Source organism: Anguilla rostrata, chromosome 13, assembly GCF_018555375.3.
Source record: "Anguilla rostrata isolate EN2019 chromosome 13, ASM1855537v3, whole genome shotgun sequence".
Taxonomy (NCBI): domain Eukaryota; kingdom Metazoa; phylum Chordata; class Actinopteri; order Anguilliformes; family Anguillidae; genus Anguilla; species Anguilla rostrata.
In genome coordinates this window covers 29,272,203-29,297,831 of record NC_057945.1, presented here as the reverse complement: position 1 = coordinate 29,297,831, position 25,629 = coordinate 29,272,203, and the positions used below count along the sequence as shown (strand labels likewise).

Sequence of the window (25,629 nt, the reverse complement as noted above, 5' to 3'; positions counted from 1 at the left end):
CACAATACATAAATATCTAGACTTTCTTGGCCAGTAATTATGCATTGATCACAAAATAAGGTATGTGAACACATTCTCAAGTCTATTACTCCATTTTAATGTCTCAGTTCAAAAATGTGTGGTATACGGTTTAATGCGTGTGTGCCTTGGGTGGGGGGGAGGATGAATAGGAAGAACAATGCATATGAATGGCACTGAGGGCTTTAATATCTCTCTCTATACAAAATAAAGTGTTTGAATTTGATGATGGGGGCAGTTTGAGTAAATTGTACAGATATGAAGATATGACAGATTTAACAGAGCTATAGCAGGGGGGACAGAATTTTAAAATTGCATATGTGAATGGAAGTTCTAGTCCTGCCGTTAAGGCAGCTAGTATGGACCCCATACTAGCATTTGACTCATTTCCAGTCTCTTTCCGGCCCGGCCATCCTGAACAGAAAGACAACAGATAGGGCAGGAGGGCAGTGTGTGGCCCATATCTGCAGGTTTAAGCTAGACATTTCCTGCATGATGGACCTCGTGCATATGAGACCTCTTGAGTGTGGACGGGCAACGTTTCCTCGAGAGCAAGAGTGACACTGTGTATTCCCCTGGAAAATCCTCTGTTAGCGCTCAGGAGCTTCTAGCTTTGTCTGTGTTTAACAACCCACAGCCATAAAAATGGATTCAGGAAAAACCTTTTACAGGAATGGTGTCTGAATACATCAACAAGTGTGAGTGTTACGCTAAAGCACTCTTATCAACGCAGCTCTCTGCATGATGCATTATTCATGATTTAACAGCTCTCTCTAGTAGAAATGGTGAGGTAAAGTTTTTGTCTGAATCTGAACATACAATTTAGTACAGTCACTTAACAAAGAAAGCAGATGGCATATTACCCAGAACGTTTTGAGCCTTCCTGCCTTCCTTCTCCTCCCCCACACAAGAACCATGGAGCAACACAGATCATCCACAACATTTGACACAGAGGAATGATGAAGACGCATCATGACTCCCCCAAGCAATGCCTGAAACATCTTGGAATGATACAATGTTGCTTTTGTTCTGAGTATCTCAATCCAATTAATATATATGATGGCCATCACCAGGGAAAAGAGCACCACTGACAACCTCTGCTCTGAAATGGTGGGCGTGTCCCGCTTTATGATGCAAGCTAATGACAGACAATTCGGAAGCAATCATGCTTAAAAACTCACCTCACAAAATCCTTGTTCTGTATTATGTCTCATTTTGAGAAATCACTTTGTCAAGCCTGTGCTGAGTGTTCACATTCCAACTAAAGTACTCTATGGCCTAATGCCTGTTGCTTGTATGTAATTCCCAGAAGATAATGACTCAATAGCTCCCTCTGTCCCCAGTACACCTACACCTACAATGTTTTTCTATGCCCCATGCCAGCCCCCAATGCACACACACACACACACACACGCACACACGCACACACACACAAACACACACATTAATATTACACGGTTATTGCGTTGTGTTAAAAGCCTTGTGTTTGCATAAAGGCAGGTGCTGTACATTTGCCCTTGGATTTATGGCTAATCACTTGTCACTGTTTCAATATTACATAACCAGCGAGACATCCTTGTAAGTTTTCCCACAAAATACCAAATTACATTACGTTGAATATGTTGCCACTTTATGTTGTGCTGTGTATTCTATCAAAGTGGAAAAAATAGCCATAAGGTTATTGAGAATACTCAAAGCAGCCCCACTAGCAGTATTGTTTATGCTGATGATGACCTCCCAGCAAAGGTTTTTTTCAGTTAATATGCACTGTATTGTAACTGTCCGCAAGTTAGTGAGACCCAGGTAATGGAGAAAAGTGGTCAAAAGTGAAAAGCTGATTCTTCAGCCAGTTTCCAACCTAGTCCATAAATAAAATAAAATAAAATAAAATAAACATTTCTAAAGATTAAATAACAATGAGGTCCCATTCACTCATCATCATACTCTTTTTTACAGATGTATTCCCACATTCATTGAAATTTCAAGCCACGCCTCCAGATCTAATGAGCTGAAATGCTTCAAAATAAGAACAGACAACAAGCTTAAGCACATAGAATGGCCAGCTATCCGCTAATGAGTAATAAATCATACTTTTAGATGGAATTCCTTCTATAGACTTCCTTGTTTTCAGTGGTTGTTGTGGTTGTAGGCACAATAAAAAAATAAGTTTGAATGCAGTAACAGTGACATTTATTTGTGTACTTCTACACGCCATACAATACATTTTTTGCAGTTGAATAAACAACCTGCTTTCTAACCGTGATGACGATTCAAATACTTGGTGTTGAATGCACATGTTTAAGCCCAATATTGTAGCAGTAATAACACAAATAGATTTCCTTTGTTTAGAGAAGAGACTCAGTAACTCCAGGGCTGGAGGAATGTAGTCCTGGGGAATTCGCTTTCAATTAGCAACTGATTTAAATGGGGAATGGTAGGTGAGTTCCTCTAGTCTGAATAATGACAGCTTAAATTGGATGCAATTACAACAGTTGCTTGCCTTGCGGCTCTCTGTGGCTCTCCAGGTCCAGAGCTGTCCAAGGATTCCTCGATGTCCACCGATACATACATGAGACATGCACCAGTTATGTGAATGTAGGCCTAGTTATCATGCAAGAAATACCGGGTTAATTTGTTAGATTGTCAAATGCAAAGACTGTACATCCAACTCATTAAAGAGGCCTGACAAACAGCCTCTCCCTTCACAATGGGGGGTGGTAAGTACTGGTCTCAGTCATTTGGGTCACCATGGAAACGCATACATACACATGAAATGCTGTCATCAGCCTCTCCCTGCCACGCTAATTCGTCAGTGTGATGAAAAGGTCCAGTCACTTGTTTGCCCATCTGTAGTTAATGGTTTTAAGCGGGAAATGATGGAGGGTGATGAATGGTGTCTGTCTATGAGGCAGAGCCAGTGAATTATGAAATGATGCAGTCTCTTTAATAAGGTAAACCTCGCTGTTTCATTGAGAGCTGGAACAAACTGAGGAAGCTTAAGCTTCCTCCCAGAAGATGATTCACAAAGAACCTGTATATGGTTATCTGTTCTTCAAGTACAATTCAGTCCCAGTGACTATCAAAATAGTCTCAAAATAGTGCCTAACCACCGCAGTTATAAATGATGGACCAGGCTTAAGATCTAATAAGCCAGAGTGACCCCTACAGAAGCTTTAATCCAACCGCATTTGCTGGGCCACAATGCTCATAACAACGCCTAATGACAAGAACAGGCATTCAGCACACTTGGGCTCACCCTTAACTTATAAATTAGAGAGTGTCCAGCATTGCATCCAACCTGGACTTGAACACCTCATGGCCTCTTCCTCTGGCTACATGACCTGGCAAACCCTGGCAAACATTTCCTGGTATCTATGCGGAATTTACTGTAAGCTAATTTATAATATACCCCCTTGTTCTACCCTTCTTATTTCCAGAGCTTCCACAACTTTATTGTCGTGCGGGCCGGTATCCCAGTGATCCTTAAGTCTTTTTCAAATTGAACACACTCAAATTTTTGTCATCCCATAAAATATGAGGAACAAAAATAAGGAAGAGCAGAGGTGCCTACATCAATCCTTGCAGGACTCCACTTACCACAGTACCTTGCCCAGATGAGATTCCTCCAAGAATTACCCTTATGGTACAATCTGTAGACCAGGGCAGCCCAACCCAGTTCCTGGAGATCTAAAATCTCTGTAGGTTTTCATTTCAATCCTAATTTGGCATATGGCACATAAGTCCACTAATTGGCATCTCTAGCTATAGAATGATGTGTTCTTCGTTAGGGCTGGAGTAAAAATCTACAGGACAGATCTCCAGGAACAGGATTAGGCAGCCCTGTTGTACACAATTTAACACCCACTTTGAAGTAACTCTTGTAATCATACTGACTTCATTTACTCATTAAATGATTGATGTTTTTAAAGGGAAAATATTTAATATCATAAATCATAAATGGCTTCAGTCAAAACACTTCCTCAAAGAAAGACAGGCTATGTGCTAGGCATGACTTTCCACACAGAAACCAAGTTGGCCATCTGTTAAGATCCCTTAATTATTCAAATAATAATTTGAATTTGCCCCTCAAGCATGTAGTTTCCTGGATCAGTCCATTCCCCTTCTCTTATATTGGTATTATACTACTGTTTCCAGTCCTCTGGTATTTCTCCAGTTTTTAGAGAGTGAATAAAAATCTGTCAGTGGTTTATAGATGATCACCCAGTAGTATTTTATGTATACCACCATGGCCTGCTACCTTATTTGTCGAAATTATTTTACTACAATAATTGAAATAACACACATAAGTGTAGACCTACATTTTACATCTTGGACAATTTGCATTACAGTCTTTCAGTTAACAATATTCATTTTTAGACCTTAGCACTTATATGACAATATTCTACCATATTTCTCTCCTTAATGTCTTTTTAAATCTTATTAACAGTTTTTTCTGAATCTCTCCTAATTTTGGAATGAATTTGCACTTTACAGTATTGAGAATAAACCTTTCGATTTTGCTCCACCCTTCATTCACAGCTTTGCACTTTTGAAGCTACACTCTGTCTACATTACTGAAATTCTATTGCATCTTATTAAAGTCAGCTCGCCTGAAGTAAAATAATAACAATAATAATAATAATAATAATAATAATAATAATAATAATAAATAGGGTTGGAAGATGTGACTCCAACATAGACTATGACCACTAGGTCCACTCCTGCTCTGGCCAAGAGCTAGTCTGCATGCTCCAGGCCTCCTTCCTGGGTATCAGTCAGACATCATGTGAGACTCCTTTTCATGCACACAGATGATACTATCCACACCTCTAACAAGCGACTCCCCCTCCATAACTAACTTGTCTTTTTTCTTGGAGGATGTGGCCTCCTGGGTTCCCTGAGGCTCATGATTCTTCCCACTTTCTGAGCCAAAGGCAAGATTCAGGTCAAACAAGAACTTTGCTCTTGAGATGGTCAACAAGCAGGCAACAGTCACAGAAGTCTCCTTCCAGAAATGTGACCAATCTGCAATATACTTTATCTCTTTGTGGTTCTAATAGCTCTCTGTTCATAAGCTGCACACAGATCATGTATCAAGAGTAAGGCACAGTCTACAAGGTCATACCTACCAGCATTCAATAATGGGGATACAAAAAGGAGACCAACACGGAAAACTTACATCCACCAAAGAAAGTTCTGTCTAGCGTTAAAGATGAAAAGGCTTTAACCTTGTGACTACACTATAAAACACAGACATGTTTAAATAGAGATATCAAAAGAATTAATAAGCTGTTCATAACTAAAGACACATCAGAGGTGACTCACATGTCTATGGCCCTCCAGGCCATTACAGTTCCTGAAGGTATGAATCTTCAACACTGGTCTAACTAGCATTATTTAAAACAGTTATTTATCATTTTGCTTGCAACCATTTGATTAGCTCACATTGTCTTTTGTCGTGGCTTAGCTATGCTTCTTCATGACTATCATGCACAACCCAGGGAAACAGCACTTGACCAACCCATTCCACATTGCCCTCTACACTTCCCATTCCTGAGATGCAGACAAACTTGGTAGCCTACCAAATTGCAATGTTTTTAATCAGATGACATTTTGACATGTTACCAGAGTCATAGGTGATTTTTATTTGGTACTTTTCAGAAGCAGAATAATAGTTTTGCAATAGAAAGCAATTATTTCACCATTGTTTCAAATAGTTGAACTGTTTTGCAGCTGCCAGCACAAATTACAGAATGGGTTGTGAGGGTCATCTATGATAGGATACCAAACATTATTTGAGACCTCAAAATATTAAATACAAAACAGCTGAAACATAATTCATGTTTGCTACACTTGAAAACTCTAAGAAATACATTAAATGTTATATTTTGTAAATATTACTTTTGTTTCCTTTTCCAACAATATAAGGTGAATAAGAATTCAACAATATATCCAGGAGTAATACATGCCTATCCTTTCTAATATGCCACAACAAATTTATATACCACAATTAGCAGATACTGGTATCTGCCGCAAAATACACAGCTTACACATCTCTCTTCACATACAACCACTTATTCAGCTGGGTATTTCCACTGAAGCTATTCAGGTTAAGTACTTTACTCAAAGAGTACAATAACAGTGCCTCACTTGGGAATCGAACCCACATCAGTGGAGCTATTAAACTCAGTTCCCTAACATTACACAAGACAGCTGCCCACGTGCTTTTAATAGTATCAGTCATGCAGACTGTTAAATGTTAACACATCCACACTTAGATACTTCAGAATCACTAATGGCTTTTTTTGCACAGAATGTGCATTTGCACATAGACAATGGCAGTTAGATGTGAAAACTGCTGATAGCAAGGCAACTTTGCACACAATACAAAACATATGCTTGTTGAAACATGGACACAAAAATGAGCGGTTTCAATGCGCACACCCCTATCATTCCCCATCAGCTGTGTTATGGGCCCTCTATATTTAGAAATAAAGCAGATCCTGGGAACAAAACGTATGTTTCAATTATAATAAGTCTAATTCGGAAGTTAATTTGGTTACGCTATTTATGCGAATCGTGTGTACACATACTATTCGCATGCACACACGAACATAGCCTACTAAATAACCCTACTCATTTACAGCCAGTCCAAAATTAAATTAATAAATAAAAACATACACCGCTGTACGATCATGGTTGACACTCGCGACAATAGCAAGTAACCAGTTCAGGCTTTTGTGGACTGATATTTAAATTTACCGTGCGTAATACAAAAGGCGATGTTTAATATACTAAATCATGCTGTGAAGACGGGTAGGTCTCGAGCCCAGAAGTGCAAACATTGTTGGACCCGTCAGTAAATTAACAGTAGGCAATCGTTAACATGGGATTCCACTGTCTGAAATCTCTGCTACTATTTCCAAGGCATCGTACTCGAAGACATCTTGAATTTACAGAAAGACCCAAGGACAAAGCCGTTGTGCAATTAAATTCTCGATGTACATAATCCATGCAACGAAAATGACGTGAGATCTTTGTTAAATTGGTGCAATGACTAATTACATCGCGCAAAGGCTATTTCCCTTTAGCCCAGAATGAGAGGCGCATGCTGCAAAATGATATAGGTCGAAAATTGATTAAGCAGATCGAGAAAATACAGAATTCTGCGTTACAAATACATTTTCATTCGGTTTACTGTTTTTACTGAATTCATTCATTTACGCGTGTGAATGGGGCAAAACATACCGCAACTATATCGTACAAAAATACCACATTGTTTGATTGTAATTGATTTAATTCCAACGGATCAAAGGAGGAGTAGTATGAAGTGCAGATTTTGAAAAGGAACCTCCAGCCAACAATGCAAGGCATGCATTTAGCTTACCTGTGCTGCGCGCGTGATCGATGCTGGTCTCGATGAGGATGTTCGGGTCACTTTGAGATCTGCTTCGCTGCAGCACACAGTCGTCTATTCCGTCCGATGTAGCCATGGAGATAGCAGAATAGAGAATAAAATATTGAAAACCCTATCAGAGGCAAGCAAGGACACCACCAACCAGCAGTAGTGCAGATTTAATTTGGTCTGACAACAGCAGCTTCGAGCATCTAGGAAGCCACGGGTGAATAAAATCCTGAACTGTGTGTGTGCGTGTGGGTATCTCTCTCAGTGTATCTGTGCGTGCGTGTGTGTGGGAGGGGGATAGGGGATGTGCCGGTCAATGTGTTGCTGTATTAAACGTGTAAAATGGGCTATTTTCTCGTATCCATTCATGTATGGACAAAGGACAAATAGATATGAAAATAGACCGGTAAAATACCGCCTAAGATTCCTGCTTGTGAAGGGATGTTAAATAGCTACAGCAGCTCGAGGTGTATCCCTGAATGACGTACGAGCAAGGCAACATGGTACTGGGATGGCAGGTATGCCATCTGCCAAGTTGTAGCTTGGCAGGGCATTCCCCATACCTATACAGCACTGAGGGTTTGACACTTTTCAGGGTTATACAGAAATAACCACAATGACCAGACTTTCAGCCCTTAAGAACATTTGAACATCTCTACCTTCTGACCTCATGTAAACTAGTAGTATCTATTTTAAATGTAAGAACCCATTAAAAACACTTACCTAATCCATTAAAAAATGACGACACTTTAATTTATTTGTAATTCATGGTAAAGGAAAAATGGCTGAAGCTAAAATGTAGCCTATGTGTTTGCATATATAGTATGTGTATGCATGTCTCTAGATTTAATTATTTCATGGTTCATACGTGCATTATCATTATCAATTACTCACAACAGTACAGAAAAATGATATCTCAACAAAAAATGTTTTCAACGTACAAAAACTCAACGCATACAAAGCACTGTCTATAACTCATTAGTTAAAACGTGTAAAACCTAGTTCTGCCGTTAAAAGTATTGATATCAAAATAAAGTTACAACAAACAATTGGCTATCTTAGCCCACTAACAAGCTTCATTACAAAGCAACGCTTCTCAGTGTTTCCTTGATTATTTAATGTAACTTGGCCTTGTGTTTTTTCGTCTATGCGTGAGTAACTTGCCATTTTGTAGCCTACGTTGGAAACGATTTTTTAGATAGGAAACGACCACGAAAAGGACTCAAAACATCTGGAACATTTTTGTTTGAATACAGTTCATACAATCTGTCTAAAGATTCTGCGCTAGTAACGCAACGCATTGGACTGACGAGTGCGATGGGAGGGGAGTGGAAAGGGGTGATATCACGAGGCAGATTTCTTTGAGACAGAAAATATGACCGCGGGAACTCAGACGTAAGGTGGTTTACAGAAAACACGCATGAAACTGGCGAATATTGGCTAATTAGAAGCCCCTGGAAATAAAGCAAATAAGCAGAAACAACCAGCTGAATGTGCTAAACATACGAAGGAGTGCAGATGTGGATGTGTTGATTTGAACACATCCACATCTGCACTTGTGAAATACATCCATCATATTCCTCCAATGGAAAAAACTTATGATGGCTGTAGTCTAACGATTAGCTGAAGTCCTCCCGCAGCTACATACAGTCTATGACATTAATCTGGTTGTCATGATTTTGGGCTTAATATACTGGAGGTTAAATAAATTATATTTTATTAAATTGATATATGGGAGATAATATTTATATAAAGCTGCCGTCTCTCTCTCTCTCTCTCTCTCTCTCTCTCTTTCTATCTATCTATCTATTTATCTATCTCAAATAAAGCACAGTGCTATTGAATGCTCTTGCGCAGGGTCTGTAAAAGAACACCAAAAATGAAAGGTGTCCACGTTATTTTATTAATTGACGTTCCTATAGCCATTTACTAAGTAATGTACATTTTGTGTGTGGGACTTCTGGGGACGCGTTGCGTATGGCTTGTACCATTCGACATTTACTATTTCAGAAACAGTGCACAATGTATAGGTTCGTACGCTCTACTGACATCTCGTGGTAAGAAAACGAAGATAGCGAGCTGCTGCGTAAATTTGCCGGTGAGATGAACCGGTCGTTTTTTATGGATAACCATTTTTGTTAAAATTTAATAAATAAACATGCATTTATGATATAAACAGTCATATTAATAAAATAAGCTATAGTTTAGTTTTTAGTTTATTGTTTCTTGTGTTACACACGAAAAGGCATCTAGTCCCCATTGGCTTACAAGCTACAATCAACCAGTTTGCACAGGGGACACAAAAAAAACAAATTATCTTAAATATAACATATAGGCCTACATAAGACCGAAATTCCAATAAGAAAATTGAACACATCATTTATTCATGCATAGTTGGAAGAAATTTCAACTCTTATTCTGCTGATATTTAATTACATTTTTTAAGTTTAACCCTTTGATTGTAGTAAAATGGGCGGTAAAATATGAAATATATCTCATTTTCAATCTCATCCAGATCACACAACCGATATTATCTCGTCTGAGACGCCATAAAACAGATCTGTTTCCAGGGCCAGGGGCAGGGTGCCACTTCTGAATATATACTGAATATATACTAAAACCTGAATAAATGAGTGGAGAAACGTAACAAATGTAAATGCTTCCATACAAGTGTACTGCATGATACAATTAATATCTTATTATGCTCTGTGGCTAGCTTTGAATAAATACATATTTTACTACTGTTCACTTTATAAACATTAAAACAGAAAACTAATTGTGGTTTTATTAAAATATCACATTTACTATTCAGGAGTGAAGTTTTAAAATTATTATTATTTTTTTTAAATCACCCACAACTTGGAAAAATACTATTGTGTTTTTTTTCTTCTTCTTCTCAGTCCTCTACTACCATAAAACGTTTATTTAGTATTCAGTTTTAAAACACTGAAAAAATGATTACCCAGAAGGAAAAAATTAAGATGATTCAATGCTTCCAATTGTTCTTTATGCTGTATATTGTAGCGTTCAAGCCCACAACTGCTGTTTGAGTCCTTCTATTCTGAGCAAGATACTGGCATAGTAATTTAACCAGTGGCATCTCTTTAGCTTCAGTTTTGTAACACCTCTCTGAATGAAACATGCAGACTCAGTGAAGGTTAATTCCCAATTAGCACTTGCATTTCATTGTATAGCTTTTCTATTATCCTTGCTCTGCTCTAAGAACTGTTGAATTAAACTTTGTTTAATTTTTTCTTTCATACTGTCCTTTCAAGAAACCAAAATAAATGTTTTTAAAAGGTAAAGAAAATATACAATTTAGATTTAATTCTCTGCTCTCTGAATTTATTGTCACCCATGTGTTTGTGCGTACAAATTGCTTTGCATTTGTATTGTTCGTTTTTTTTTTTTCAACCACAATCAAAGGTCCTTTGGGAAAAATAAAGTTCATCTATACTATAATGCCAGCAAGACTTAGAAGGATTATGCACTGACAATTATATTTTAATTTCCTAATAGTGTTTTAAAAAGCAGTGGGCACCAGATGGAATTTAAATGAACATTGAATGTTTATGCAAATGTGTACATTTTTGTGGTCCTTATTGTTTTTGCTATTATTGAGCTGACGAGACTTAAAACAGGAATAATGTTAAGCTGTGAGCAGTGATGGAGGCGTAAGATGAATAGAACAGTACAGTGAGAAATTAAAGGGTATATTTTTGTTTACCACAGAAAGATTGAGTAATCGCTGTGTATTTCAATGGTGCGGAACAATAAGGTGAGGAATCACTGCGGCTTGTTTGTTGTTCTTCTGAGCACGTATCTTGCTGAAATATGGGCAAAATGTTCCAAAACCGTAGCTTTGCCAGTTCCTTTGCCTTCTGGGTATGGCCCTAAAACTACTGCATGAAGCCTTGGAAGAGAATACAGAAGGCAGAAATGTAGTGGAGGTGGCCAATCATTTTACACATACAACCAAAATGGCCCTTTGGTTCCTATATTATATGTTCTTTGTTTTTTATCAGCAAGAATACACATGTTTTTTTATTTTATTTTATAACAGACCCTATCAACAAAAGCATTTGATTGTATGGCCTCAGATGTAAGCCATAGCATTATATGTGGTATGGATACAGTTTATCATGCCTCACTCCTACCATGCAAATCAGTAGTCTGCAGAGCCTGCAACCAGTGTTGTGTACAGATGATGTATCCTTTCTCTGTTTGCAAACACAAAATGGTTGTTTTCTTCCTCATCACATTTTCTGTTGCATTATTTTATTTATTTCTTTAGATATGTCTGTGTTTGTGCAAGGGGGCTTATAAGTCTTCAAAATAGCCAAACGCTGGAGAACCTCAAAGCAGCAGCGAATGAACGCTCACACTTTCCGTCCTCACGTGACGCGTTGCCGAACTTTAACTGTTCCACAAGACATGGCTGACGCTGAAGTAAGAGATAGGGTGAAGGCTAGCTCTGGAGAGAAATGTGTTGATTCGAGTGTGTCAGTCACAAATATGAATGTAAAAACACCGGACCTTCGAAGCGTCTTAGTTACTAGCGTTTTAAATTTAGATAAACTAGACACAGATCTATACAGGTAACTAACTCATATAGACTAGTGTGGTATTTTGACAACAGTAACACTAAAAGTTCAAGTTAACTTTGAATGTACTGGTATTATTGGGAAAAGGCTAGGTAGCAGTGTCAATAAGGTTACATTTAATGTGTCAGAAGTGAAACTGTTTGCAATTTAGTACAGTAGGATTAGTTCACTGGGTAGATGCTAAATGAGTTGGGTAGCGAGTACGATATCATCTTCCGTTGTAACGATATTAATATTTAATTACTTTCTCTTCAATATCTGAAATGTAACTTATTGTATCTATGCTACAGAAAGCGTTGCATGTGGCCGTAGGTTAGTATTTGCTACGTTACGGGAGCTTACTCTACACCCATTACTATTTTACGGTTAAAAAAATGTGGAACTCATAAAGATTATTCTATGTTCAGCAGTTTTTAAGGTCCATGCTTTTTAAGTCATAACGTATTGTTTAGTCTGTGCATGTGCGTGAACCACATATCCCCACAATCTTGCAGAGGGAAGCACCACTGGATACCTCGCTCACAGCGGCTGTTTGGAGGCCAGATTGTTGGGCAGGCATTGGTTGCTGCTGCTAAATCTGTCAGTGAGGACGTCTTTGCCCATTCCTTGCACTGTTACTTTGTACGAGCAGGTGAGCAGACAGTGAATTAGCACCAGGTTGCTGTTATAAAACAGTGTTTTGGATTAATTGTATTGCGGCGCAGTATTTGTAAAATCATCCCTGTTTTAATACAGCTACTGAAAACTTTAGCATTGAGATCATATCCGAACCTCCCCCTCACTACCCATCTTCCACCGTGGCCTGAAGACTCATCTCTTCAGACTATACCTAGACTAACCACCACCACGCTGTATATTTCACTCTAAATTCCCCCCCCCCCCCTTTTCATGACACTTGTTACATGTTGCCCCATCCCAGCACTTTTTGGCAATTTGTATTTGTCCTAATACTGTAGCTTATTCTTCTACCTAGTTGGCTTTGCAGAGGTTAGGTCTGAATAGTGTTCACTGTGAGAACTAAACTGTGTTCTTGGCTAGAAATAGCTGTACAAAATAAGTATTGTACCTTACTGAACCTGTGTTTAGCAGTTGTCTATGACCATGAAATGCACTTTTTGTACGTCGCTTTGGATAAAAGCGTCTGCCAAATAAATGTAATGTAATGTAATATCAAACAAGTGACGTGATTCTGAGTGCAACCATTTTTCCTATTTCAGGAGACCCCAAGGTGCCAGTGCTGTACCAGGTAGATCGGACCCGGGACGGACGGAGCTTCTGTGTACGCTCTGTTAAAGCCATTCAACATGGGCAGCCCATTCTGATCTGTCAGGCTTCCTTCCACATGCATCAGCCCAGTCCTCTGCAGCACCAGTTCACTATGCCTGCTGTGCCTCCTCCAGAAGACCTGCTGACCGTGGAAGAGCTCATCCAGCGGTACTTGAGGTGGGTACTGCTCATTGGTGGTGGTTGAGCTCTATCTCTCCCCCCTCATTATTGTAAAGAGCTTTGAGATCATGAGAATCACTACATAAAGGCAGTGCATTATTGTTTCATCATCATCATCAAGATGCACATCCTTCAGACCTAGCACTATGTGTTTGTTTGTTCTCACAAGGTTTAGAGTCCAGCAGTTGATGTCATTGTTTTAGTCCAGTGCTAAATGTCATGTCTTTATAGCTACTCCATAAATTCTATAATGGTTAGCAATGTCATATAAGTTGACAAAATGGCTTTAGTTAACACTGCCACCAGCTTAAATTAGAATTTTTAACAAAGTTTTTTTTTTTTTGTTTGTTAACAGTCATCCAGACCTGGCTGAGAAAGCCAAGCAAGGGCTTCATAAGTTACTGGCTAATGAAGTTCCTATTGAGATCAAGCCAGTGAACCCACCTGATTTTTACAGACGTGTTGCCATGGAGCCAAAAAAACTATTCTGGGTTCGTGCCAGAGGATATATTGGTAATGTACTTGATATTTCATGAAGTGACTTGACAAATTTAGTGTAGAAGACATTTGTGATCATTTTTATTGGTCAATTGCCTCAAAGGTACAATGTATCGCAATCCAATTTGGCGCTTCACACTAACTAGATATTACAGTAAATACATCACAATTAAATATTGATTTTATTTTTATGGTTTTCATCAGTGAAAGTGAGCTATAATCTTATTGGATGGTAGCAAGGTGTTATTGTGGAAACTGGGTATCTTTGTTTGCAGGTGAAGGAGACATGAAGCTGCACTGCTGTGTTGCTGCCTACGTTTCAGACTACTCATTTCTGGGCACTGCTTTACTGCCTTACCCGGCCTACCAAGCACAGTTTTCTGCATCCTTGGACCACGCCATGTGGTTCCACAGCACATTCCGTGCGGATGATTGGATGCTGTATGAGTGTGAGAGTCCTTGGGCAGGTGAGTCCTATGCAGCACCCACCTCAGTTTCACTGTATATGGATGCTTGTCTTAATGCACACATCTTGTGTCATTTCTTTAGGAGGCAGCAGAGGGTTGGTTCAAGGCCGGCTGTGGAGACAGGACGGCGTGCTGGCTGCCTCTTGTGCCCAAGAAGGAGTGCTGAGAGTCCAAACCGTGACTGAGAGTAAACTGTAGAAATGAGGAGACCCTGAATCCCATTCTCACAATTTCAAAAATTCTGAATTGAACAGAAAAATGCGTGCAGTCCTTGGGTGAAACCTACGGATGCTAATAGGAGTGCACCGATTGATCGACTGTGGATTGGAAACCGGCAGGTTTTCACTCCATAATACGTGATTGGTGACCGGCAGGTTTATTTTTATTCTGGCCGATCTGTATTCTGATTTTATGATGTACGAAATGTGAGCAGAGTCCATGCACAAGCTGCAGTGGAATGCTTCTGTTATATCTAGTTGCTACATGGCTTAAATGTGCCTGCCAAATAAATATATATGTAATAATATCTTTTCCAAAATGTCAGACATCTGGAAACAATACAAAGTGTCTGGAAACAATACAAAGTGTGTTGAGCGGACCTTAAAATGAATGTGAATGTTATTTGTCAGAATGAAAAATAATTCTGTCTGAACTTGCAGAATTTATCGCATGCTACACTATTGTGTGTGCACACAAATTTAATTTAGCTCTTTGTCTGTGTATGCCGGTTCAAATAAATATAGTCGGCCATGAAAATGAAGAGGCTCGAGAACATCCTCTCATAGTCTGATGAATAATTAGTGCAACATGTTCAGGATTTGGATTTTCAACATTATTTAGGTATTCCACGTTAAAGGAGTACCTGCAGCTCCAGCAAATGGCAAGTTTGCAAATAACAGAGCTAACCAAAAGGACAAATCCTTACGTTGAGGTGAATCAGTTCCTTTCGTTCACTAAAAAGATTTGTTCAATTTAATTGTAGCTGCCTTTTACATGAGTACTCTTTCAAAAATATTGCATAATTTCAGACGAAGTTAAAACATTCCTGTCCAATATTAGATATATTCCCTTTGAAAGGATCCACAATTATTGTGCCTGTACTGGTAGTTCAGCTTCCACCAATTTTCCTACTGATATTGAATTACCATATCTCACGTGCATGTTGAACAATAGCATAATCCCTTGTGGTTTCTTTCTGCTGTGTAAATAATGCACTTAGCTTCTTCTTTTTTTCTCCCTTTTTTTGGTAAAAATTTGATTGTTTTATAAATTGTGTAGAAAACAGTTTAGTCTTTCATATTTGAAGAATCACTACTTGAATTTCAATGATTATGGGTATGCAGTACATGGTGTGTTGTATGAGCTGGCTGCTTTTGTTCAGATGTTGAAATTTGGCGGTGTGAGGATGGGGGAGGAAACTTCTTTGATGTAGCAAGGCCAAAAATCCTGCGTAGTTTGCCTTTAGATTAAGAATCATTGATATTTATCAACAAATTTGCACTCTTGAAACTTCTGTAAATCTGGCAAAAATGTTTAATTTGGTTTGGCCTATGGAAACATTCATGCACAGCTTTACTAAAACATTGTACCTCTACGTACTAATGCATATTTATTGAAATGGGAAAAATAAATTATTTTAAAATACTGATAATGGCTTTTGGTCATTTCATGAATAATATTGGCTTGGAAGTTAAATGCTACTTTACAGTGGCTGATTAAGATTATACATGTAGAAATGCTGAAAACAGCTCTGAAGTACAACCGCAAAGGAACAAATAGCATGCAGAATTTCTGAATTGATCATCTGGTCACCTAAAGTCAGGTTAGTCTGTAGTGGCCAAAACTACCATATTTACAGTTTCCAAACTTTGTTACTGAGAGATTGTCTTCACCTCATACAAAGGATCTCTTCTCTGGTGAATGGGAGTCCTTCAAGATGACAGTGCCCCTGTCCACAGAACACAAACAGTTGTCCAGTGGTTTGAAGAGCATGACATTGACATGTCAACTGGAAGAGTAGTAGAAGTTTAGAATTCCAGACACTGGTACACTGTGGCTGTAATGGCCACATGTGGCCTAACACCCTATTACATAAATTCCCTTTAGTGTTATTTTATAGGGTTACATTTCACATTATCTTATGACCTTCCTCCCTCTCAACACAACAATGGGTCCCATCTCCAGTTAGGGAACCAGTGCCCTATACTGTAGAGTATCCATTGTTTCGGTTAGCTTTTGTGGGAGCATTTGCAGCCTTGGCATCCCATCTGACCCCATTATTAATTAGCCTCCTTTCTGTTTTTTTATGTGTCAGAAATCACAGCTATTTGCACTTCGCTGCTGGCAAACTGTTGGGTTTGGTAGCCACGCCAGTCCAGCGGTAACAGCATGTCATCTTACCTATAACTTACCTTACTATAATTACCTTTCTGCATCACAGCTATACATATGATTAGTAATCAACTGCTTATTGTTTTAAAACCTTCCCAACATTATACCTTTACAATTGATTTAAGGACTAATTTAAATATCTAAGAAATTCATCATCATATCTTAGTTGCTGTTTTCATTTAAGTGTACTAAAATTTGTCAAGTAAAAGTAAACTTCCTGAAGTTGTTTAGAGCAATTGGGTGTAAATGGTAAATGGACTGCATTTATATAGCGCTTTTATCCAAAGCACTTTACAATCGATACCTCTCATTCACCCATTCACACTCACACACCAACGGTGAAAGGCTGCCATGCAAGGTACCAATCAGCTCGTTGGGAGCAATTAGGGGTTAGGTGTCTTGTTCAGGGACACTTCGACACACCCAGGGCGGGGGATCGAACCGGCAACCCTCCAACTGCCAGACAAACGCTCTTACCTCCTGAGCTATGTCGCCCCCACTGTGTGTGTGTCATATCATAGTGCCAAAAATATGCACAGTGAGCATAAGTCATTCATCATTGAAAACTGCTGTAGATAGAGTGGATTGTGTATCTCCCACCCTATCCTGGCTGAGCTGGGAATCTCATCCATTACATTAAACTGGTTATCCTACTTCATGTTGGGCAGTTTCTAGACGTGTTTCAAGAGGCTGGATTCCTGCACTCATCCCCATACCTCAATGTGAGCACCACAAGTGCTGTCGTTAGCCAATTGTCTTTACATCAGGTCTCTCTCACTCTCACCCTCCAGTTTCTTGCATTTTCATATGACTGTAATGCAAATCTTCCTTTTCTCCCCTACCTTTTGTTATGCAAATGTTTCACCACTTTGTCCAACCGAACCTGGTCTCTGGCCTCCTGGTATGTTGATCGGGAATACTCCCAGCTTCCTTACGGCCCTCCTTTCCATTCTAATCCCATTCCATCCCACTTCTCACATTCCTGCCAATTTCAGACGTCTCTGTATACAAGTTTCTTTGGACTCATCTGTTTTATTGTATAAACTCTCCTCCATTGTTCTAGGGAAATTATTTGCTAATTTTCAACTCTGCCCTCTGCACAAGGATCACATACAATATTCAATTTCCAACTGATACCTCAAGCTTCTATTGTTTGATTTGACCCAAAATTATATTTTGACAGAAATTGTAAGGCAAACCATTATTTTACAATAAATTGACAAATGGCTTTGTTGACATTATGTGCTTCAGCAGTATGGGTATTGGTAAATGTGGCCTTTAACATGGTGCATGGTATTGGAATGTGCTGTATGTGCACTTTGAAACATATATTATACTCTAATTTCTATCCCATTGGTAATTCATCGTAGCTATGCAGTTCTAACATTTTTATGTGTTCAAAAGCCTGGCCATGTCATTTGTAACAGCACTGAAAAAATAAAAATAAAAACACCAGGTATTATCGTTATTATTGGAGCACAAACAAATGTAATACCACAAAACAAAGTACTTTTCTAATTTGTAACAGAGTGGTTATGAGTCTTGTATGCTGAGTAACACAAATCTACATTATCTGAAAAAAATTATATTACTGGTATGTCCACGAATAAACAAAGGATTATTCTGTTCTTTGATTTTGTTTTGTTTAGATTAAATTCTAAAAATGCATTTTTACAATAAGTTTTGTAGTGTAAGGAAATTCGACCTCACATTTTGTATTTGGTCAATTTGGACATTGTAACAAATGGAAACTATTCAATGTATTCTTCTTACATATGATCGGTGTAGTCTACAGAATGTCTACATTTGGAATGCTCGCCGTAAAATAATTTTAAGTTTTAATAATACATGCAATAAATGAACATAGTACATATTAACGTAGCTAATTTTTTTAATTACTTGTTTTTCCCCAGTATAAATCAGGCGGTCCTTTTGCCAGCTCCAACGCGTTAAGAGGAGGAGGCAAGAGATGTCACTGCGCTGCGTGACGTTACCATATAAATTCTGTGCAACGTCAGTTCTGCAGAATCTTCGTGCGAGAGCTAGGTGGTGTTTTCTGTAGTGGGTTTCTCGCATCAAGACCGTTGGCGCTTCAACTGGACTAGGAAATCGACAACATGCCTCGTGTCTACATCGGCCGACTGAGCTATCATGTCCGGGAGAAGGACATCCAGAGGTTCTTCAGTGGTTATGGGAAGCTTTTAGAAATCGACCTGAAAAATGGGTAAGGTCGACGGCGAATAGTTATACCCAACACAGCAATACTTGCTAGCTAACAGTTAGCCAATGTTCGCCAACGTTTGTCATTTTGTGGGGAAAATGCGTCGCAAAATACGTCTTTTTAATTTAATTTTAGAAGTCACATAGAGCGTGTCCGTTCTGGTTGCATGTTGACATTTTATATCATAATCGTTGCTTATGTAGGTGAACTTTATACGTTATATTGATGCCGGCAGGTTACTCACATTGCCGCGTGGACAAAATGGCGGCTATGGAAAAAGAGTCGGGAACAGCAGTGCTGTAGTGTTCGCTAGATGGTGGTGGGGCCCAGCATTTTGGAACATTGTGCTTTGTTTCAATGTAACTTGCAATGTGGTTGTATATGACCGACCTATGCAACACAATACAATACTAGCTAGGCATGAACAGTTTGATGGCTGTAGCCATTTTGAGCGTATTTCGATGCTACAGGCTTTGTGAACAGTGAAGTTGAGCATGAGGTGTTACTTTGCTAATGCCGATAGCTAGGAAACTTAATCGGATCATAGAACTCGTGGTGCGGAAGTAGGCTGTGCTGAGACAGACTAGGTAACCACATGCTACTCAAAGCGGGCTTTTGTGAAGGAATTTCTTGCTATATTTTCAAGTAAAAAGACAAAAGATAATGTTAATAAACGCGTTAATTTAACGTGTTGTATTCACATACCACAAAACGCTAATGAGTTGGTAATCGAACCGTCGTTCCAAGCGACTGCAATTCATTTTATTTAGGCGCTACAGTAGACTTTAAATGTTAGGTATTTTTTCTTGTCTACGACTTTCGTTCGTTGGTTTCGACAAAATGGCCTAGTAACCACCAAACAATCTCACAAGAGGTCAAAGGTCAATCTGTGCACAGTTGAGATCAGGCACTCTGCCTCTGGTCTTAGAAACGGGTAGGTTTAATGCAGTACCAGAGGATAAGAGAATATGTACATTGTGATCTTGGGGAAATTGAAAATCAATTTCACTTTGTGTTTTACTCTTCTTTGTATGATGACTTGCGGCAAGTTCTTTTTTGTAAAATATTTGACATGCATCCTGAAGTGTTTTGGCTAGCTGAACACAGACTTGAATGGTTTTTCAGAAAGGCCGTCTTTGATATTGCTCTATTTATAAAGCCTGGGATCGTAGAAGTGTTTCGTATATTTGAATTATCATATAGTACTGTTTTTGTTTTGTTTTCATATGGTGCGCAATGATGCACCTGGTATTATGGGAAATCTGGATGTCTACTGTGTTTAGACTCCCATCCTGCTTATGTAACTGTAATAGTAAAATATAAATGCATTTGATCACATGTATATAACAAGTAGTGTCCTGTAAGCTCATATGGGCTGGGCACCGTATAGGGTTTAAGACACTGAAATAAAAAAAACAAACAGACAACAAACAAACAAAACAGTAACAATGGCCTTTGCCCATCAGTAGTTAACATCATGTGATGTTTGTTGGAGCAATGCCATTGTTGGCAAATAAGAGCTTTGTAAACTTTGAGTTTATATTGTATGCTCAAAGTAATTTTAGCAACCTTTACACACAATGTGTGTAGCATTCCAAACCGCGGTTATGTTCGCAAAGGAAACTTACAAGTTGCAGCCTGCACGTGTGCCTTAAATCCTAACCGAACATGTATTTTTTGTGCAGTGTCTTTCCATGCAACTACATTCATTTATTGCCTGCGTTTCATGTCCTCACAACCGATTCTGGTACTTTTCACTTCTAGGTATGGCTTTGTGGAATTTGAGGACACGCGTGATGCCGACGACGCAGTATATGAGCTGAATGGGAGGGAGTTGTGTGGCGAGCGAGTCATCGTGGAGCATGCCCGGGGACCACGGCGGGACCGAGATGGATACGATGGGGGTTATGGGGGTGGTGGGCGCAGTAAGTGGAGTCTACTACAAATTCGTAACGTGAAGTTTTTCCTCCCCTCCTGTTCCTAAGGTTTAGAGATGAGACATGTAAGGTATTTTATTTACCTTCCTGTGTACACTTAACATGCAAATTTAATTCCCTTGCATGTGTTCAGTCTTCCTTTTCTAGAATATACATCCATTCCCTATTTGCTGCTGTGCTTGCATTATGGCAGCATAGTGTGGTTTTAGCTGTGGATGTTACTTTGGCATGTCTAATGCCATAAACTCTTCTGCACTTGTGCAGATTGAAAATAGAACCTGGATTTAATTGCAATTTCTATATCAAATTTTGCCTGTACACACTTATTTTTATTATACAATGGTAAGGTTCAGTGAATTGATCTGTAAACCAAACTAGGAAAGTGTGTAGGTCAGAAGTCTGCATTCTTTTTTCCTCTCAGACTGGCATATTTTGGTCAAGTGGCATAGGTCGTGTATAGGTTTTTTTTTTTACAGGAATTCAGAAGGTGTGGAAGTATTTGCCAGGCCAGGACTTTTCTCCCAACTTTCTGCCATAAATCACAGTGGTTTCGTGCATGGGTGATGATAGACAGCCATGTTGTGGCTCCCCATATGGACCAGGATTGGGCTGTATTAGTGTGGGAGTGTGGGGTGGGATGGATAAATGTTAGGTTAAGTGTGCGTACATGGCAGCTGTGTTGACTTCACCCTTGGTGCACATTTGTAGTATAGGCCAATTTACTATGTTCTGCTTGAAACACTCCATCCAGAATCCCATTGTTTCATAGCCATTTCCTAGTCAGTGAGAATATGAAATGAGCACAGCTGTCATGTAAATCACAAAAGGATATGACTTGTGAAGATGCAATGTGTATATACCATTTGAATTCAACATTAACAAAGTCCTTGATGTTTCAATTTGAAAGAGTCCAGTGCGGGCTGAGGCTGAGTCCGAGTCCATTGAGGCTAAGATGACTGCCTGTCCCGTTTGGCCTTGGCTTTCACCTTACAATGTGTGTGTGACCTTTGCCCTTTGACCCTTTGGCTGACCTAACCGGAAGCCATGATGACAGCAACCTTTTGCGAATAGACCAGGGTGATGGTGAGGAATCCCATTGGTTTTTATGTTGAAAGAAATAATGGAGAGGTTAAAGCCACCATCTAATCTGCTGTGTAAAAGCAGTGGGCTTCAATTGCTAAGTGTTTTTGCTGTAATTAGACAGACAGTGGTAAAGTTTTGTAAGCAAGTAATGCCGTGTTGGTAGTTTCACTTTTTAAGATGCTTTTTTGTTTTTCACAACAACTTGACAATTGTGTGGAAAATGCTTACCTGTTTGTTCTTCTAGAAGTAAGTAGACTCTGCGTTCAAGGTTTTAGAGGATAATATAAATGGCCATCACTGAAGTGACTAAATATTAAATGATCTGTCACATTAGTGAATTACTTGGCTGGTTACACAGGTGTGCTAATCTCAATCTGAGAAGCAAGCATTGCTGCCCTTTGGCTTTTGAGCGAAGAACAGGAATGCAAGTATTTCCCAGAGATCATATTACTGTGACTGTACAGTCCACAGCTGGTAATTGACTTGAGATGGTCTAATATTTCTGCCAAGGCTTCCAGACTACATTAATTACTCTTCAGAATTGAGTTTTGATGGAGAAGGTGGCCTAATGCTCAATGTCCTGGTCAACAGAGTCCACAAGGACTACTAGCCATGGCCCCGAGCCAAAAAAAACAGTGCCCAGTCCTGCTAACATTAGCGTCTTTATTTTTCACCACCCCCCTGTATTTCCACATTGTGGAGAATATCACTTTGCAATGCTGACTTGTCTCCTCTCGTGTTGTTTAAAGGCAGTAGTGGTGGTTACAGCAGCAGAAGCCGTACTGGCAGGGATAAGTACGGGCCGCCTGTCCGCACGGAGTATCGTCTCATTGTGGAGAACCTGTCCAGTCGCTGCAGCTGGCAGGACCTGAAGGTAAGCTACCAGGGCTCAGTCTGCCATTGTCTTGATGGATGTCAACATTGAATAAAGTTTTGCAATATGATTGAAAGGGGATGTCCCTCTGGCTGAAGTGGAACAGTCTGAGCAAAAAGCCAGGAATTAGAAATGGACTCTGATATGTCTAAATATGGTCTCTTTGAATGGTATCGTAATTTTCTAAAAAAAAAAAAAAAAAAAATTAGCTAAATGAACATTGACACTAATGTCGTCAATATTTATCTAAGCTAGACTGACGCCATGCCAAACTTCTTCCCAACGTTAGCTCTTATCTGTACGGTTTGCTGGCAGTCAACTTTGTCCCACTTTTTTGACTCAGTTGGCTGGTATAGTTTGCTGTTTTTTTTTTTCCCCTTCCCCATTTGACAGACTTTGTTCTTTCTGCAGGATTTTATGCGTCAAGCTGGGGAAGTGACGTATGCTGACGCCCACAAGGAACGCACCAATGAGGGCGTCATCGAGTTCCGCTCCCACTCTGACATGAGGAGAGCCCTGGATGAGCTGGACGGCGCCGACATCAACGGCAGGAAGATCCGCCTTGTGGAGGACAAGCCCCGCCGCCGCCGCTCCTACTCCGGCAGCCGGTCCCGGTGAGAGCTCCGCCCCTCGCACCCCACAGTCTCTGCTCTCAGTGTACCCTCCCAGGGCTCTGCAGTAATCTTTTTGCCAGGGAGCACCAGTGCTCCTGATCTAGAACATTTAGCAGCCAGAGCAAGATGGAGGTGCCAAAACTACATAAGCAAGTCCTGCTTTTTCCTTCTCCCCTATGATAAATGTGTTCGAAATTGCTGCTATTAAAAGTTTGAATGATTTCTTCTACAAAACGGTTTAAGTTAAGTTAGCAGTCCATGGCAGGGGGTTCCCAAATGCTTACGTCCAGTCTCATCCAATTGTAACTTAATACATCTGGCTGTAGTTTGTGGTTTTATTGTAGTTTAAGTTATGGATAAGCAGATTGTGATCAGTGTTCTTCCTGTGCCGCAGGTCCCGCAGCAGACGCCGTTCTCGCAGCAGGAGTCGCAGGAGCAGCCGATCCCGTAGCAACTCCAGATCCCGTTCACGGTAAGGCGCACCTCCCTGGCGTCGTGAGCAGCTTGTCCAGTGCCTTTTTGATCCGTGTTGCAGCTCAGTTTGAGTACAGAAGGTTCAGTGTCTGTCGTTCCCACCCCACAGATCCCGCTCTCGCAGCAAGCGCCGCTCCAGATCCGGACGCAAATCCCGCTCCAGATCCAGGCGCCGGTCCAATACCAAGTCTCCCGCCCGCAAGTCCCGCTCTCGCTCCCGCGACAGGAAGTCTCGTTCCCGCTCGCACAACAGGAAGTCCCGCAGCCGCTCCCCCAGCCACCAGTCCCGTTCCCGCTCTGACACCCGCAAGTCGCGGTCCAAGAGCCGCTCCAAGCCGAAGTCTGACCGCGACTCTCGCAGCCGCTCCAAGGAGAAGTCAGTGGGCAAGAAGTCCCGCAGTCGCTCCCCCTCCCCCGTGGAGAACGGGAAGGCAGAGTGCGCCAAGTCTGCCTCACGTTCCCCATCGCCACAGGGCGACCGTGGCCATTCAAAGTCCCCCGCCAAACGCTCTGCCTCCCGTTCCCCGTCGCGCTCAAAGTCCCGCTCCCGGTCCAGGTCCCGCTCCAGATCGGCCTCCCGGGACTAAGACCCCACACTCACTCCCCGGCTTAGCAGAGCTATTCCAATCAATAAGTGGTTTGAAATTCGTTTCCACTGACCAGTTGTGGCTCCAGGTGCTCCCAAGATTTGGTCAGTCTTAACTTAGTCCTTTCTCAAAGCACTTGGTACTGAAGCTATGTTTTCTAATGAATATTGGAAAATCCTTAAATATTTTGAACTTTGCATGACAAGACCGGGCAGTAAGTTGGTGGGTTGCTCAAAATTGTGGATACACAAGGAACTATTGATTAAATTTTGTATATTTTCTGAAATTCTTTGCATTTTCATATTGAATGCCTGGCTTGCTGGTTGGCTTTTCTGTTTGCTGAGTTTTACTGCAGGTGTCTCTTTGACTGCTCTCAGGGTCCTGTCTTGTGTGACGCCAATAGTGTTATAGGGTTTTTGGTCCCACTCATTAAGGCATCTTAAACCAAAATTGATTCCCCTGTTAACCATGATGTGATGACAAATGAAGCATTACTTTATGTGGTTATATCTTAGTTGAAATTTTGTCTGTTCAGGTAATGTGTACCCGCTGAAATAAGATTCCTTCAGTTGCTGGTGTCTGTTGCAGATGCTTTATTTGAAAATAAGTTTAAGTGTACTGTAGTTTGTTTCCTTAGTATTTTTATTTTTTAAGTTAGACATTGCTTGTTAAGATGGAGGCACTCTACTTGATTGTCTGATGGCAGAATATGATTTTTTTTTTTGAAAGTTGTGTGCTTTGGCCATTGATAATTGGGACTTGCTACAGTGTGCATAAATCACTTAATTGCCAAAGTATATAACCAAGGAAAAAGCATGTCAACCTTTCATTGTACTATCATGAGAAGCTTGTAGATTATTCATTTTGCCAGGCAGAATGCCGTTTAAAATGGATTTTAAAGAAATGTCTTCACTTTTGTTTGCTTTAATTTGTAACGTTTTATGAGTTTAATAAACATTCTTGATAAATTTCTAGTTCTAATGTCTTAAGATATTGCCTGCGTGAATTGG

The 25,629-nt window shown here is 40.0% G+C and overlaps 3 protein-coding genes across 6 annotated transcripts in view; 2 read left to right on the top strand and 1 right to left on the bottom strand.

Annotated features, from left to right (window-relative positions):
• Nucleotides 1–7,687, bottom strand: part of phactr3b (phosphatase and actin regulator 3b) — a 51,521-nt gene extending 43,834 nt beyond the window's left edge. For 2 of the 4 annotated variants that reach the window (XM_064305430.1, XM_064305431.1), the window contains exon 1: nucleotides 7,406–7,686. In XM_064305430.1, coding sequence (XP_064161500.1) covers nucleotides 7,406–7,511 — 106 coding nt within the window. In that variant the 5' untranslated portion in view covers nucleotides 7,512–7,686. Of the gene's footprint in view, nucleotides 1–7,405 lie in introns of all 4 variants that reach the window. The other 2 variants (XM_064305433.1, XM_064305429.1) reach the window with 2 other exon arrangements.
• A 4,144-nt stretch (nucleotides 7,688–11,831) lies between these two features.
• On the top strand, nucleotides 11,832–16,089 carry acot8 (acyl-CoA thioesterase 8). Its single transcript, XM_064305335.1, has 6 exons — nucleotides 11,832–12,021; nucleotides 12,522–12,658; nucleotides 13,245–13,470; nucleotides 13,829–13,986; nucleotides 14,247–14,438; nucleotides 14,521–16,089. Exons 1-6 carry the CDS (start codon nucleotides 11,858–11,860, stop codon nucleotides 14,634–14,636), a joined length of 993 nt encoding a protein of 330 aa, XP_064161405.1. The 5' UTR covers nucleotides 11,832–11,857; the 3' UTR covers nucleotides 14,637–16,089.
• Nucleotides 16,090–18,835: 2,746 nt separating this feature from the next.
• Nucleotides 18,836–25,587, top strand: srsf6b (serine and arginine rich splicing factor 6b). Its single transcript, XM_064305332.1, has 6 exons — nucleotides 18,836–19,053; nucleotides 20,815–20,975; nucleotides 22,820–22,944; nucleotides 23,356–23,558; nucleotides 23,953–24,030; nucleotides 24,142–25,587. Exons 1-6 carry the CDS (start codon nucleotides 18,947–18,949, stop codon nucleotides 24,617–24,619), a joined length of 1,152 nt encoding a protein of 383 aa, XP_064161402.1. The 5' UTR covers nucleotides 18,836–18,946; the 3' UTR covers nucleotides 24,620–25,587.
• Nucleotides 25,588–25,629: the final 42 nt, after the last annotated feature.

Coding starts and splice junctions, on each gene's coding strand:
- acot8 (XM_064305335.1), top strand. CDS start 11,858: ATGGCTGACGCTGAAGTAAGAGATAGGGTGAAGGCTAGCTCTGGAGAG. Junction 12,022..12,521: donor CTAGACACAGATCTATACAG/GTAACTAACTCA, acceptor ACAATCTTGCAG/AGGGAAGCACCACTGGATAC. Junction 13,471..13,828: donor CTCATCCAGCGGTACTTGAG/GTGGGTACTGCT, acceptor GTTTGTTAACAG/TCATCCAGACCTGGCTGAGA.
- srsf6b (XM_064305332.1), top strand. CDS start 18,947: ATGCCTCGTGTCTACATCGGCCGACTGAGCTATCATGTCCGGGAGAAG. Junction 22,945..23,355: donor GCAGCTGGCAGGACCTGAAG/GTAAGCTACCAG, acceptor TTCTTTCTGCAG/GATTTTATGCGTCAAGCTGG. Junction 24,031..24,141: donor AACTCCAGATCCCGTTCACG/GTAAGGCGCACC, acceptor CCCACCCCACAG/ATCCCGCTCTCGCAGCAAGC.